Source organism: Hemiscyllium ocellatum, chromosome 16 (assembly GCF_020745735.1).
Source record: "Hemiscyllium ocellatum isolate sHemOce1 chromosome 16, sHemOce1.pat.X.cur, whole genome shotgun sequence".
NCBI lineage: Eukaryota > Metazoa > Chordata > Chondrichthyes > Orectolobiformes > Hemiscylliidae > Hemiscyllium > Hemiscyllium ocellatum.
The window spans coordinates 80946378-80961210 of record NC_083416.1 but is presented as its reverse complement, the minus strand read 5'-3'; the positions used below and the strand labels follow the sequence as shown (position 1 = coordinate 80961210).

At 42.0% G+C, this 14833-nt stretch overlaps 1 protein-coding gene across 8 annotated transcripts in view; it reads right to left on the bottom strand.

The window, feature by feature from the left end:
• Positions 1-14833, bottom strand: part of LOC132823510 (protocadherin beta-15-like) — a 173842-nt gene that overhangs the window by 74838 nt on the left and 84171 nt on the right. The window contains exon 1 of one of the 8 annotated variants that reach the window (XM_060837445.1): positions 12136-14830. The exons of 5 other annotated variants lie outside the window; for them this stretch is intronic. In XM_060837445.1, the coding sequence (XP_060693428.1) occupies positions 12136-14598 (2463 nt within the window). In that variant the 5' untranslated portion in view covers positions 14599-14830. Of the gene's footprint in view, positions 1-927; positions 3373-5084; positions 7735-12135; positions 14831-14833 lie in introns of those variants that run through there. 2 more of the 8 variants (XM_060837449.1, XM_060837447.1) reach the window with 2 other exon arrangements.

Below are 14833 nucleotides of genomic sequence, written 5' to 3'. Positions count from 1 at the left end.
TTCTTAAAGCCGGAATGTCTCTGTAAATAACTCAGTGATATTGACAATTAGCATTGTGCAATCTAAATTTCTCTTATTCTTCTTTCCTACATTATTTTGGTGACTCGCCCTCCATATTTTAGTGGATTGTCAAAAGATTTTTTTCCTTCAAACTTAACTGAAAAATCTGAAATCATTTTATCTCTTCCCTAATGAGGTGTTATACCAATTGACTGACACCTCAAACACCCTGCCTTTCAGTCCACATTTCTCACTTTGTTCACGTGTAATATTTAATCTGCACTAAGTCCATCCAGCTATTTCAGTTTCAAAGGCACAAATTGCTGTAGAAACTCAGCAGGTCTGGTAGCATCTGTGGAGAGAAAGCAGGGTTAAATTTCTTCTTCAGAACACCTTTTCAGTTATTTCGTTTGATTGTTGGTCAGAATACTCCCCCTCCCACCCCCACCCCAGTGAAATATGAAATGTTTTAATTCTGCTTAAAAGTATAAATTCTAAACTATAACACATTGCACAACACATCACAGCACTGATGCTTAACTTATTTTATCCTCACAGGCCAGGATGAATTCTAGAGCAAGCTATCATTTCCTTCTATTCTAATATATGGATGATATCGTTTGCAAGTGGCGCTCCTGGTTTTTGAATTTTGCTTTGAACGCACATACTTAATGGTACCTTTCTCTAACCGATACAAACAACGTGATGGTAAAGCCATATGAACGCACCTAAGGACAACTTATTCATTAGCATAGGAGCTGGTCCAGAATTAGCCACTGGGCCTTCAGAAAACAAAGCCGAATGACAGGATTCCCACTTGTGCATTTCCTAACCCAGATCTCCATGATCGATATGTTTCCCGAGGACAACTGTACCTCCAAAACAAACCCATGAGGCGTTCTTTTCGCTTTCGAATAAGAACCTCACCTCAGAATTCACAGTGTTTCTGCACTGCGCATGGGTTGGTGTTCGTGGGGTGTCTCCATTCCCCCAATCACCACTCAGGATGTTGTTCTTCCGGGCAGACATACTGCCTCTGTTGGAAGACAAGAAATTTCTCTTTGTGGAATATGATGATGAGCATGTATCGTAACGGAAACTCTGAGAAAGTGGATCACCCCCAAACACTTCAACATAGTTCGCTGGTATCTGAAGGTTTCTACTGCCTCTCCGAACTCCACTTCGGGAGTTCCTTGCAGTAAAACAGCCATAGGTTTCTACGGAAGATCTGTTGTACACCTTAATCGCGAGGGCAATCAAAATCGCTAGAAAAATGGAGGAGGTAAGGCCTAAAGTTATCACCAGGTAAAAACTGGTATCGGAAACGAACCCGGTGTTCTTGCTGGACACATCAGAGAGCATTTGTACATCCGTTCCCGTCACAGACAACATGAACGTTACTGTGGCTGTCAGCGGAGGTATTCCGTTGTCTTTAACCCCGATTACCATCTTCTGCTTCGAAGCGTCTTTATTCACGACGTTGCGTATTGTCCAGATCTCCCCTGTATCGGGTGAAATGGTGAAAAGGCTAGCGTCAGTGGCTTGCAGAATCTGATAAGTGAGGCGTGCGTTCTGACCGGAGTCAGCGTCGGTAGCAGAAACTTTGGCAACCAGGTAGCCTGGCTCTGCCAACCGGGATACCGTCTCCAACACCGTGGAACCGAACTCGGGCAAGGGATGAACGATCACCGGAGCGTTGTCATTCTGGTCAAGAATAATTATATGCACTGAAGTGTTGCCAGAAAGGGGCGGTTCTCCAGAGTCAAATGCCAGAACTTGGATTTGAAAATTTTTGAGATGCTCGTAGTCAAACGTTCGCTGAGCGTATATGGCACCACTATTCGAGTTAATAGAGACATAAGTGGATGCCGGCATGCCATAAATGAGAGTCTCCGAGATGTGGTAGGACAGACGGGCGTTCTCATTTAAATCGGGATCAAAAGCAGTGACCGAGAATATAGACTCACCAATAGCGCTGTTCTCCATCACGCGAGCTGTATATAAAGGTTGCCCGAACTGCGGTGGGTTGTCATTCACATCTGAAATCTCCAGCTGAATGGTTTTGTTGACTGTGAGTGGAGGGGATCCTCCATCGCTACACACGATAGTTACATTGTAGTTCGATAAATGTTCCCGATCCAGTGTCTCCCTAGTAACCAATCTATAATAGCCACGTAAGGAGGAATCCAGCTTAAAAGGAAGAGTGTTTGAGATTTGACATTGCACCTGTCCGTTTTCTCCTGAGTCTTTGTCTGTTGAACTGATCAGAGCCACCACCGTACCCGGGATGGAGTCTTCACGGACAGGACTGAAGAGAGAAGTTAAGGTCACTTCAGGACAGTTGTCGTTGACATCAACGATGTCAACTACCACGTGACAGTACACTGGAGTTGCATAAGGTCCTTTGTCCTTTGCTTGTACATTAATCTCAAAAACGCTGTTTTCTTCATAGTTCAAATTCTTCTTAGTTTTAATTTCACCAGTTTTTGGATCCAAAGAAAAATGTTCTCGGACTCTGTTAGAAGTGTGACTGCTAAATGAATACACTATCTGCCCGTTGAGACCAATATCCAAATCAGATGCGTCTAGATTCGTCACCAAACTACCTGGAGGTACATTCTCCAACAAACTGATCTTATAGACCGACTGCGGGAAAACAGGTGCATTGTCATTCGCATCTTCCACTGCGATGACTATTTCAGCAGTGCCAGATCTCTCAGGGATACCTCCGTCTTTAGCAGTTAACACTAACCTGTGCATATTTTGCTGTTCTCTGTCCAAAGCTCTTTCCAAGACTAAAACGGGTAGCTTTCCGTCCCCACTGCGCGTTTCCACGTCCAAGTTGAAATAACGGTTGGTTGACAGCTGGTAGCTCTGAACGGAGTTGGTTCCAATGTCCGGGTCGAACGCACACTCCAGAGCAAATCGTGTTCCAGGAGCAGCCACCTCTGAGATTTCCACACGGAACTGACCCTCTGGGAAACGCGGAGAGTTGTCATTCACATCCAGAATCTCCACTTGAAAATGGTACACGTTCAGGGGATTTTCAATCACAGCTTCCAAGGACAATGTACAAGTGAGAGCTGGCCCACAGAGCTGCTCTCTGTCTATTTTTTCCTTTACAAGCAAATTCCCATTGTCTAAATTTACGTCCAGATACTGCTTACTGGGACTAGCCACAATGTGAAAGCCGCGCGTTGAGAGCTCATTTTTATCCAAAACCAAATCCTCGGCGATATTTCCAACAAAAGCGCCCAGATTCAGTTCCTCAGGAATCGAATAACGCATCTGTCCATAGGCTAGTTCCCAGGAAAAGATAATACAGTATAAATGTTGCCATTTCAATAGCCAATATGCTTTACAATGCTCCATTTCCAGCACAAAGCGTTTCAACTCATTCAAGAGCCGTATAACAACAAAAAAATCCCGGCAAAAGAAAGAATGTTTCCATTTTGGCGAAACAGCTAGCTTGCCTGACCAACATAGTTTTAAAATAAAACAAAACTGTGATATTATTGCGAACAAACCTTCTTATTGTTTCTGAAATCTGAAAAGTAGAAAGCCTAATGTAACGAGACGCAGCTCTACCCAAGCTCTATCTGGTCGGATGTAATGGCGGAAGGGGAGGGTAGGGCAGTAAGGATCTCCAGTAACATTGCAGCTACTCATTGGAGGAAAAGGCAGACTCACTTTTAACCAATCACGGCACTGAACATTTCTTAAAGCTGGAATGCATTTCTAAACCTTTGCTCAATATTTACATTTATTGTTGTGCAATGTAAAATCAAAACAACCATTTTCTTCATTATTTTTGTGCTGTTTCACTCATTTGCATCGATAATTATGTTCAAAAGAGATCTTAAATTTCCTTGGCTACTCAGAGATTAAAATCTGACCAAAATGTTCACTTCACTACGTATTCAATTAATGAGCTGAATGTTTCCACCACCATGAAGTTCACGTGGCCTGATTGATTTCTCTATTAAATACGTCTAGTTCAATTGGACATAAAATTGTTAAAATACGATTTGGAAGAAATAATTTCAGCCGCAGTCTCACTGAACGGCAGAGTAGGAACGATGGGCTAAATGGCTTCCTTCTGCTCCTCTGCATTAGTTCTTCAACAGGACATGTGAAGTTTAATCAACCTTCTTGAAAAGAATGTAAAAGATGAAAAGAATGTAAAAGAATTCCATCAGTTGCCTCAACATCAAATTGAAATATGTTTGCAACAGTTATAACTTAATGGCCAGAATATGGGTAGCAACTGTTTTTACTTCACCTACAGGAAATGAAACTGTAATTAGCATTGCACTGTACACTCCTGACCTCCATTACAGCAATCAGTGGGCTAAAGCAAATTTGAATGCTCCACTGACATCCTTCATTTCACAACTGAGGAACGAATGGTCAATGATATGCTGTTAAACCTGCATACTGAAGAAATTGATGGAGCCTATAATCACTGATTTAAAAGAACGACCAGTGTACTAATGAAACGCAATGAAATCTTCTGAGGTGACTTGATGGAGAGGATGTTTAGGGGCGCAGTTTAAAGATAAGGTACCAGACCTAAGATCGAGGTGAAAGGGAATGTCTTCGTTCAGATGGTCATTGGTCTTTGAAGCTCTCTTCCACAGTGAGTAGTGGAGGCCATTAAATATATCCAAGGTTGTCTAAGACCGACTTTTATGGACAGGGGATGTTAGCGTTACTGGGCGCTGGCAGGAAATTTGAAATAAGGTTGCATTCGGATATCCGTAATCTATAATGAACCACATCTGCTCCTTTCCTTTTACCGTGACGTTATGAAGAGCCCAATCTGTCTTCTAGCCCACTGTGTGCCGTAATCGGGTGGGGGTTGGTGGGCGGTGGGGGCAAATTACAATGACAATGACAGTTATAGTGGGTATTTATAGATAAACAAATTTAAAATATCTGTTTCCAAACCGGCATCTGGACCAGCCTGCAATAGCTAAAATAAAATGCGTGAACCTGTGAAACACGTGTTGTAAATTCCTGAGGCCGATTTAGTTGCCCAAGCTCGATTAATATTTCCTTTCCTTTCCAGCCAAGCGCCTCACCTCACTAAGTAAAACTTCCTCCCCGTTTGAAGCGATTTCCCTCCAGGCGTTATTCTTTCCTGTGGACGTGTCGGGGAAATGGAGGTCCCTCTTTGGCGAACATGTGTCATAGCGGAAACTTTGGGAAAGTGGGTCGCCCCCAAATACTTCAACATAGTTAGGAGTTATCTGGAGGTTCCGGCTGGCTTTCTGTATTCCATTTCTCGATTCAAAGCAGCAACACGTGCCCAAAACATATTTGCGTCCATCAAAAATAGTTCTGCTTTCATGAACCTTAACAGCCAGTATGATTAAAACCACCAAAAAAACCGACGAAATAATTCCCAAAGAAATGACCAAGTAAAGGCTTGTATCAGAATTGAAGCCAGGGCTTTCAGCTAAACTGCCTGGGTCGTTGAACATTTCTGCGCTGCGTTCTGCCATCGACAGGATGATAGTCATTGTCGCAGTAAGTGCTGGTGTTCCATTGTCATTTACAAAGATCACCAATTTCTGCTTGTTTGAATCTATCTTTGTAATCCTCCGGGTTGTCCATATCTCACCAGTTTCCAGTGAAATTGTAAAAAGCCCCAAGTTATTATCGTGGATCCGATAGGACAGGCGAGCATTTTGTCCGGAGTCCGCATCAGTGGCTGTCACCTTGGCCACAAGATGCCCAGGGTCAGCCAATCGGGATAGGGTCTCTCTCACTGTTGCCCCATGCTCTGTTATTGGGTGCACAATCACTGGTGCGTTGTCATTCTGGTCAAGGATAATGATGTCTATGGAGACGCTGCTAGCAAGTGGCGGGACTCCACGATCATGCGCCTGTACTTGAACCTGAAACTTTTTTAACTGTTCGTAGTCAAAAGATCGGTAGGAATATATCACGCCACTCTCCGCATTTATATGGATGAACCTGCTTACCGATTCGCCCTGAACCTGGCTCTCCAGGATAGAATAGGATAGCTGGCCGTTTTGCCCTAGATCTGGATCCAAAGCTGACACCGAGAAAATGGACGCACCTATTTTATTATTCTCCATCACGTACGCTGTAAGGGATGGCTGCGCAAATTGTGGCGTGTTGTCATTCCTGTCTGAAACTTCAATTAGAATGGTTTTGTTGGCGGAGAGAGGCGGGATTCCTCCATCATTACAAGTGATAGTCACCTCATAGGTCGAGACGGATTCGCGGTCCAGCTGTTCCTGCGTGATCAACCGTAAATATTTCTTCGAGGACGAATCCAGCGCGAAGGGAAGATGATTGCTGATTTTGCATTGCAGCTGCCCAAATGCTCCGGAATCCTTGTCTGACGCACTGATCAGAGCTACTACTGTCCCAGGCAGAGAATCTTCTGGAACAGGGCTAGATAAGGATGTCAGTGTCACCTCAGGAGCATTATCATTTACATCAATTATGTTCAACACAACATGACAATATGTTGGGTTGGCATTAAGTCCCTTGTCCTTTGCTTGTATGATAAATTCAAAAACATTAATATCCTCATAGTCCAAATTCGCTTTGGTTCTGATCTCGCCCGTTTTAGAATCTAAACCAAACAGCTCACGGACGTTTGCAGACGTATGACGACTGAAAGAGTACACAATCTCTCCATTAGAACCATCATCTAAATCCGTGGCATTTACCTGCAGGACCAAGGCCCCTTTGGTCACATTCTCTCCCAGGCTGACTCTGTAAATCGACTGCAGGAAAAACGGCTCATTGTCGTTTGCATCTTCAACTATGATGTTGATCTGGGCAGTACCGGACCTCTCGGGTACCCCGCCGTCTTTGGCCAACAGCAGCAGCCTGTGGGTCGATTGCTTCTCTCTGTCCAGGGGCTTTTCTAGCACTAGCACGGGTAACTTTCTATCTCCAATGCCCGCCTCAATATTTAACAAGAAATATTCATTTGCAACCAGCTGGTAAGTTTGTACGGAGTTACTCCCAACATCCGGATCTTGCGCACATTCGAGGAGAAAACGCTTACCTGGCGCAGCAAGTTCAGAAATTTCAAGGCGGATCTGGCTTTTTGCAAAACTGGGAGCGTTGTCGTTTATGTCGAGAATCTTTACCTCAATCTGATACAGATTCAAAGGATTTTCGAGCACAGCTTCCAAAGACATAACGCAAGTGGGACTAGGGCCGCAGATTAGTTCCCTGTCGATTTTTTCCTTTACAAACAGAATCCCATTGTCTAAATTGACTTCCACAAATCGCTGTCTTGGATCTGAAACAAGTCGAAAATTCCGAGCAGCAAGCTGCGGAACATCCAATCCCAAATCATCTGCAATATTCCCAATGAATGCACCCAGTTGCAGTTCTTCAGGAATCGTATAACGAATTTCTCCTAAAATTAGATCCCAGGAGATAAACGTGCAACATAACAGAATCCATTTTAAAAAGCAAAATATGTTGTAACATCTCATTGCCAGTTTTAAGCATTCCAATTGTTTCAGCGCAGCTCCGTGGTGTTCGGCGTTTCCTTAGATTAAAATTAGTTGTGCCGAGTTTCATTATTAAAAAGGCTACAATGCAGGGAAAATACCTTCACCTTTTAAGAGATGGTCGAAATGGTTTCCGAAGGGCCTCCATTGTGGTTAAAATCTCCAACAAATGTATCCGCGGAAACCACTGCAAACCCTCTGTAGCTCGCTGCCCAATTTCACATTGTCTCGGGCGGAGTGCGATGTTAGATGGGAAGGGAAACGGCAGGCCGGATCACCAGTAAGCTACTAGCTTCTGATTGGTAGACTCATATTCAACCAATCAGAATACAGCTCAGTTCTTAAAGCTACAATGTTTCCTAAATCGTTGTTATTTCAATTTTTTGTTGTACAGCCAAAAACATAATACAATGTTTAAATTCTTTGGAAGTTTTCTTGATTTTAAAATTTGTTTTTTATAATTATGGATACACTGAACATTTGCAACCCACAATGCTTAGAAATCAAAGTAAGAAACACATTTTTATTCCAAAGCACAGTTACTGGACTTGACATGTTAGCTCCACTTTCTATCCACAGATGCTGCCAGAGCTTCTGAGTTTCCCAAGTATTTTTTTTTGTTTCAGATCTGCAGCATCCAAACTTCCTTGTTTGATTTTTATGCATGTTTCATTTTGTTAAATTCTGATAATTCTCACCTAAATTGCAGGCTTTTGGATATTATTGCCAGGTAGATAAATTTGATTTTTTTTTGTCATTAGCAATTTCACAACAAGTCAGTAATGCTAATCACGTTTGAGATAGTGGAGAGAAACAATAGTTTATTGCAATAGGATTGCCGTTTTCCTAATATTGAGCCATGGACCCAAGTTCTCTCTGCATTGATAACATGTCTGCTAGCTGTTTAGAAACAAAATACAGCTCTGAACAAGGGTCAAGTGGAATTCGTGTCCAAGAAGTGGGCAGAGAAGATCATAGAACTGTACAGTATATATATATATCTAATATATATGTTAGTCTCATATATGAGCCATCTGTTTGAAAGAGCAAGCCTATTACCATTAACCCTCAGCCATTTTTTCCCCAATAGGTCATATACAATAAGCAAATGGTTATTTTAACTGTATTCATTCTGGACGAATGCTGATCATCCACTTAAATGCTATATTCATAAGCTGTCAAACTGTGATTGACTTCAGGAGTGAACAGAAAATTACCAATCTCTGTTTTTAATCTGCAAAACCATCTGTGTACAAAATCCCAAAAGTTCATCAATGCTGAGTGAGGATCTCCTCCTGTTCTCAATCCAAAATAGCTGCTCTTTGTTCTGAAACTCCATCGCATGGTTCTAGAGCTAGCAGCCAAAGGAAACATAATTTCTGCATCAATGCTGTCCTGTGTCTTGAGGGTTTTTCTACCTTGCTATGGGTTCTTCTGTTATTTTTCCAATCTCCAACGAATGAAGGCTTATGCTCCATAGTGTCTCCTTACTGGATGATTCCATCATCCTAGGAGTCAGTCTAGTGAACACCTACTAGACTCCCTCTCTCTGGTGAGCATATGCTTCCTCGGACAAGGTGACCAGAAAGTCACACAGTATGACATTTCCAACCTGTCCACTGTTCCACACAATTGAAACAAGACTTAAATTTCTCTTAGAACCAAATTAGGCAGCAATCCCTATCAGCATCTAGGGGGTTATCATTGACCAGAAACTGAACAGGAGCAATTAGATAAATACTGTAGCTACACCGGCAGGTCAGATGTTAGGAATCTTGTAACAACAAATTTATTTTCTGGTATGCCATTAAAAAAAACACCCATCATGGACAAGGGACAGGTCAGTATGGTGGAAAATTCCCCATTTTTCTGGATGAGTGCATCTCCAACTGCACTCAAGAAGCTTGACACCACCCTGGGACAACACACTCCACTAGATTGGCACCACATCTCTCCCTCCATTATTGATGTTTGTGACAGCAATGTGTACCATCTACAACATGTATTGTCAAAATTCACCAAGGCCTCTTAGATAGCATGGTAGCTCAGTGGTTAGTACTGATGCCTCACAGTACTAGGGATCTGGGTTCAATCCTAGCCTCGGAAAACTGTCTGTGTGGAGTTTACACGTTCTCCCTGTGTCTGTATAGGTTTCGTTTGGATGCTCAGGGTTCCTCCCAAACTCCAATAATGTGCAGGCTAAATGGATTTGCCATGGGAAATGCAGGATTACAGGGATGGGCGTGTCTGGGTGGATTCAATGAGCCAAATGGCCTGCCACTACATTGTCAAAATTGCGTTCTCTGACAACACCTTACTGACTCACAACTACTACCATTTGGAAGGACAAGTACACCACATACATGGGAGCACCATCACTTACATGTTTCTTCAAAGCTGCCCACCAGCCTGACTTTGAAACATATGCCACTATGTCCAAACCGAAGAACTCCTTTCCAAATGCAAATATGGCGTTGCTTTACCAAATGAACTACAATAGTTCATGAAGTCAACTCCCCGCACCCCCCCCCCACCCCACCCCCGGCATTTCATGTGCAACTAGAGCTGGCCAATATATGCCGATCCAGCTAGCTAAGTCCCCGTTCCATGAGTGATTTTTTAAAAAAAACTATTGTGACAAAGGCAAATATATTGCTTGCCTTCTGAATTGCTTGTTGCATCTGCACACGTTTTCAGTGATATGCGAACACAGACACCAAGGTACCTTTGGACATCAATAATTTCTAATTTCTCATCAGTTAAGAAGTATTCTGCTCCTTCCCTCCCTGTCCCCAAATTAATTCTGGTCTACTTATCTCTCTGATCATGGTACATTTCATCTACTAAGTTCTTGCTCACTTAACCTGTTGAAGTCCCTTTTAAGAATCTTTAAATTCTCCTCACAAATTACCACCAAGTTTTGTCTTGACTGCACTATTAAACTTTTACAATTGATCCTTACATTCACATTATTACATTTTGTGACAGCCAGTGTCCTTGAATGGATCTATGTGATACCCCAATGGTCAGGACCTTCCAACCTGAGAATGTTCCAATAATATTTCTATTCTTTGTTTCCTGCTTGTTCATCAATGCCCAATCCATGTTATTATATTATCTTAGTCCCGTGCTGCTTATTTTGATTTACTAATTTTACTCACAGGTTGCTGTGATGTACCTAACATGATAGCATTTGACATTGCTCTGAATTGTTTAACTGTATTGTGAATTTTATTCTGAGTGTTGAAGCTGAACAAAGCACAATATTTTAGGAATAAAAATTTGCTACTCAAAAAAACATTTTTCATCTTCATAAATAATGACTAACTGCCACATTTACAGCATATAAAGTAGTCTTTTTTCTTAACCAAATTAAGCCAATTAATAAATACCATTGCCCATCTTTTATACTGTCTGCCCATCCATTCCATGTACTCCCCTTTACTGAAAATTTGACTTTCTTTCTTCCTTCTTACAACATCTTTATCAAAGATATATCCTGTTTTCTGAAGTTACTCCCAGAATAACAATTTATGTGTTTTATGATTATAGGTCCCTTCAGAACCTAGTACGTTTCTTGAAAATATATTATCCCTTAATAAAGTCACCTTAAATTGATTAATAATTTCTTATGAAACTGCTGATGTCCAAAAATCATATTAAATTATTGTGCTCTGCTCCAATGCTTCTGATAATGATCTGCACAGAACTGCATCAGATATTGCAGAAAGTATCACTGCAGTCTTCTTAAGGGAAATTAGGAATGAGCAATAAACGCCGACCTCACCAGCAACACTCCACTCTAAGAAAAATGTTTAAAGAAAAACCCACCCAGCACCCTTGAAAATAAATCTTATTAATTAATTAATTCATATTTTTCTAAATATAAAATCCAATACATTTAACCGTGGCAATATAGGAAATGTATTGATTTGATTAGCACGTTGTTCAACAATTTCACTTAGGACATTACCCTTTTTTCTTCTTGCACCACTTATGGATATTGAGCTAGACTTCATACATATAGACACAGTCACTAAAAGTATATGTATCTTCTGAACTTGAATGCAATACTGTTCGTTATTTGCTTTGTCTCCTGGCTAGGCATACCTTTTTCTAATAGTGGGTCTTTAATGTTAACACACCTTCATCAAAGCACATTTTGGCCACTCAAAATTAAATACCATGCATCACACCTTCAAGTTTTTAGTTTTATGTCATCTATCAAATGTCGATCATTCATGTACGTGATAAAAACGTCCAATTCTTATCACTTAGTAACTCTTGTTTGCACACCTTTCCTCGTTTTGATTGTAGTGCGCCTGTAATGTGCACATACAATGACTTGGTAAAATGCACGAATGAATGGGAAGTGAACTGCTAAAACATGCTAACAGTTACAAATGATTTCACTTTTCTGCTTGTGGAAACACTCTCATAGGTACCATTTGGAGTTTAGAGTTTTTGCTTTGCACATGATACATAGAAAAGAAAAAGAAAAAAGAAATGAGAAGTTCACAAATCTCTGCAGCACAGATCTACCAAACAGAACATTTCAGCATGTTTTACAATAGACATCTGTGGGGTTAGACAAAATCAACAAGTTGCATCACAACTGGCTCACCTCACCAATGTTCCTACAATTAGAAAGTGATGTTTGTGGTTTTTCTTGATCCCACATTGTTTCATTGCTGATATTATTCTTGCCCGTGGATGAGCTACAACGATTAGAGTACAACTCTCCTTTCGTCGAACCTGATGTCGAGCAAGTCCCATAGCGGAAACTCTGAGAAAGTGGATCTCCTCCAAATACTTCGATGTAGTTTGGAGGTATCTGAATATTTCTACTAGCTTTTTGAATCCCATTTAGCGAACTCCTTGCTTGCAAACAGCAACACATGTCCAGGGCACAGTGAGGAGTATCGAACCCATTCCTGGTTTTATGGACTGCAATTGCAAGCGCAATTAAAACAACTAGAAAAATGGCCGAAATAGTGCCCAAAAATATAACTATATAGAAACTCGCATGATTAGACAAACCAGAATCTTGGGATAAGTTGCTCATATCAGAGAGCATTTCTGCATCTCCCTCCACTACTGACAAGATGAGAGTAATTGTGGCAGAAAGCATTGGCGTTCCGTTGTCGTTGACAGACACAACCATCCTTTGTTTCTTTGCATCTTTGCTCGCAAAGCCACGGATTGTCCAAATTTCTCCTGTATCAGGTGAGATTGTGAAAAGTCCAGGGTCAGTAGATTGAAGAATCTGATAAGACAGTCGAGCATTCTGGCCCGAGTCAGCATCCATAGCTGTTACCTTGGTGACCAGGTAGCCTGGCTCTGCGAACTTTGACACTGTTTCCAACGCTGTTGAGCCGTACTCCATGGAAGGGTGAATGATCACAGGGGCGTGGTCATTCTGGTCCAGGATAATTATATCCACAGAAACATTGCTGGTGAGTGGTGGCTCTCCAGAGTCCCGTGCCCGGATTTGAACCTGAAAGTTTCTCAGTTGCTCGTAATCAAACGTTCTTTGAGAATAAATTACCCCATTTTTGGAATTGATACTCAAGAAAGTGGACACCGGCTCGTTCTGAACCTGGTTATCAAGGATAGAGTAAGATAACCGTGCATTTTGGTTCAAATCTGGATCAAGAGCCGTCACTGCGAAGATTGAAGTCCCAATAGCGTTGTTCTCCATCACCTGGGCTGTATAGGAAGTCTGCGTAAAGCGTGGCGCATTGTCGTTTATATCGGAGATTTCCACGCGAATCGTTTTCCTGGCTGTCAGAGGAGGAGATCCTGAATCACTGCAGCGAATACCAACGTCATATTTTGAGACATTTTCTCGATCTAACGGCTGACGGCTCAGCAATCTGTAATAGTTCCTCAATGACGAATCTAATCTGAATGGCAAGTTATTTGCGATTTCACAAGTCACCTGTCCATTTTCTCCGGAATCTCGGTCAGACACACTGATCAGAGCCACCACAGTCCCGGGTTTGGAATCTTCACTGAGCGGACTAAACAAGGAAGTTAGGATCACCTCAGGTGCGTTATCATTCACATCGATAATGCTAACCAGAATGTGACAGTACCCGGGGTGTGGACTAGTACCCTGGTCCAGTGCCTGCATGTTAATCTCAAAGCCGTTGTCTTTTTCGTAGTCCAAAGTCCCTTTAACCCTGACTTCACCAGTTTTAGAATCCACACCGAACATTTCACGGACTCTAACAGAGGTATGACTACTGAAGGAGTACAATACTTCTCCATTAGAACCATCATCCATATCAGTGGCATTCAGTTTGATAACCAACGTTCCTTTAGGTGCATTTTCTAACAAACTAATTTTATAAACTGAGTTTGGGAAGGCGGGTGCGTTGTCATTCTCATCCTGCACCACAACTATAATTTCAGCAGTACCTGACTTTGGAGGAATCCCGCCGTCTTTGGCAATTAGTTCTAACTGGTGGGTCGAGTGTATTTCTCTGTCCAAGGGCCGTTCCAGCACTAACACAGGCAACTTTCCGTCGCCGCCTCGCGAATCAATGCTCAGTGCGAAATATTCGTTTGCAACCAGCTGATAAGTTTGCAGAGAATTGGTTCCAACGTCCGGATCGTGCGCGTATTCTAGGGCGAAGCGAGCCCCCGGTGCAGCAAGTTCTGAGATTTTAAGGCGAAACTGACTGTTCGGAAAACTAGGAGCATTGTCGTTTACATCAAGAATCTCTACTTCGAGGTGATACACAGTCAAGGGATTTTCAATCACCGCCTCCAAAGATAACATGCATGTGAGACCCGATCCACAGAGCTGTTCTCTATCAATGTTTTCTTTCACAAACAAAATCCCATTGTTTAAGTTTACCTCCAAATATTGCTTCTGAGGACCAGACACAACCCGAAAATTGCGAGCCGTGAGCTGTTTTGCACGTAATCCCAGATCGTTCGCAATATTTCCAACAAAGGCGCCTGGTTGTAGCTCCTCGGGAATCGAATAACGAATCTGTCCAGAAACCACAGCCCAGAATAGGGATACACAATACACCAGTTGCCAATTAAGCCACCAAAATATTTGATAACATCCCATCGCCAGCACAAAGCATTCCAGTTGCTTCAGTGCTGTACGGCGCCGTTAATTCAGTCCTTAAAATCGAGGTCTTCATGTATTATTTTCAGGAAGAAACGATGCTATTGTGCGTGAAATACGTGTAGCTTTTCCACTTCACTGAGGCTTTTCCCGACAAACATTCCTATTTTTCTGAAAATCCTCAGTAACCGCATAAACATTACAAATGTTCCGCAGTTCGCCATTCCATTCTCCA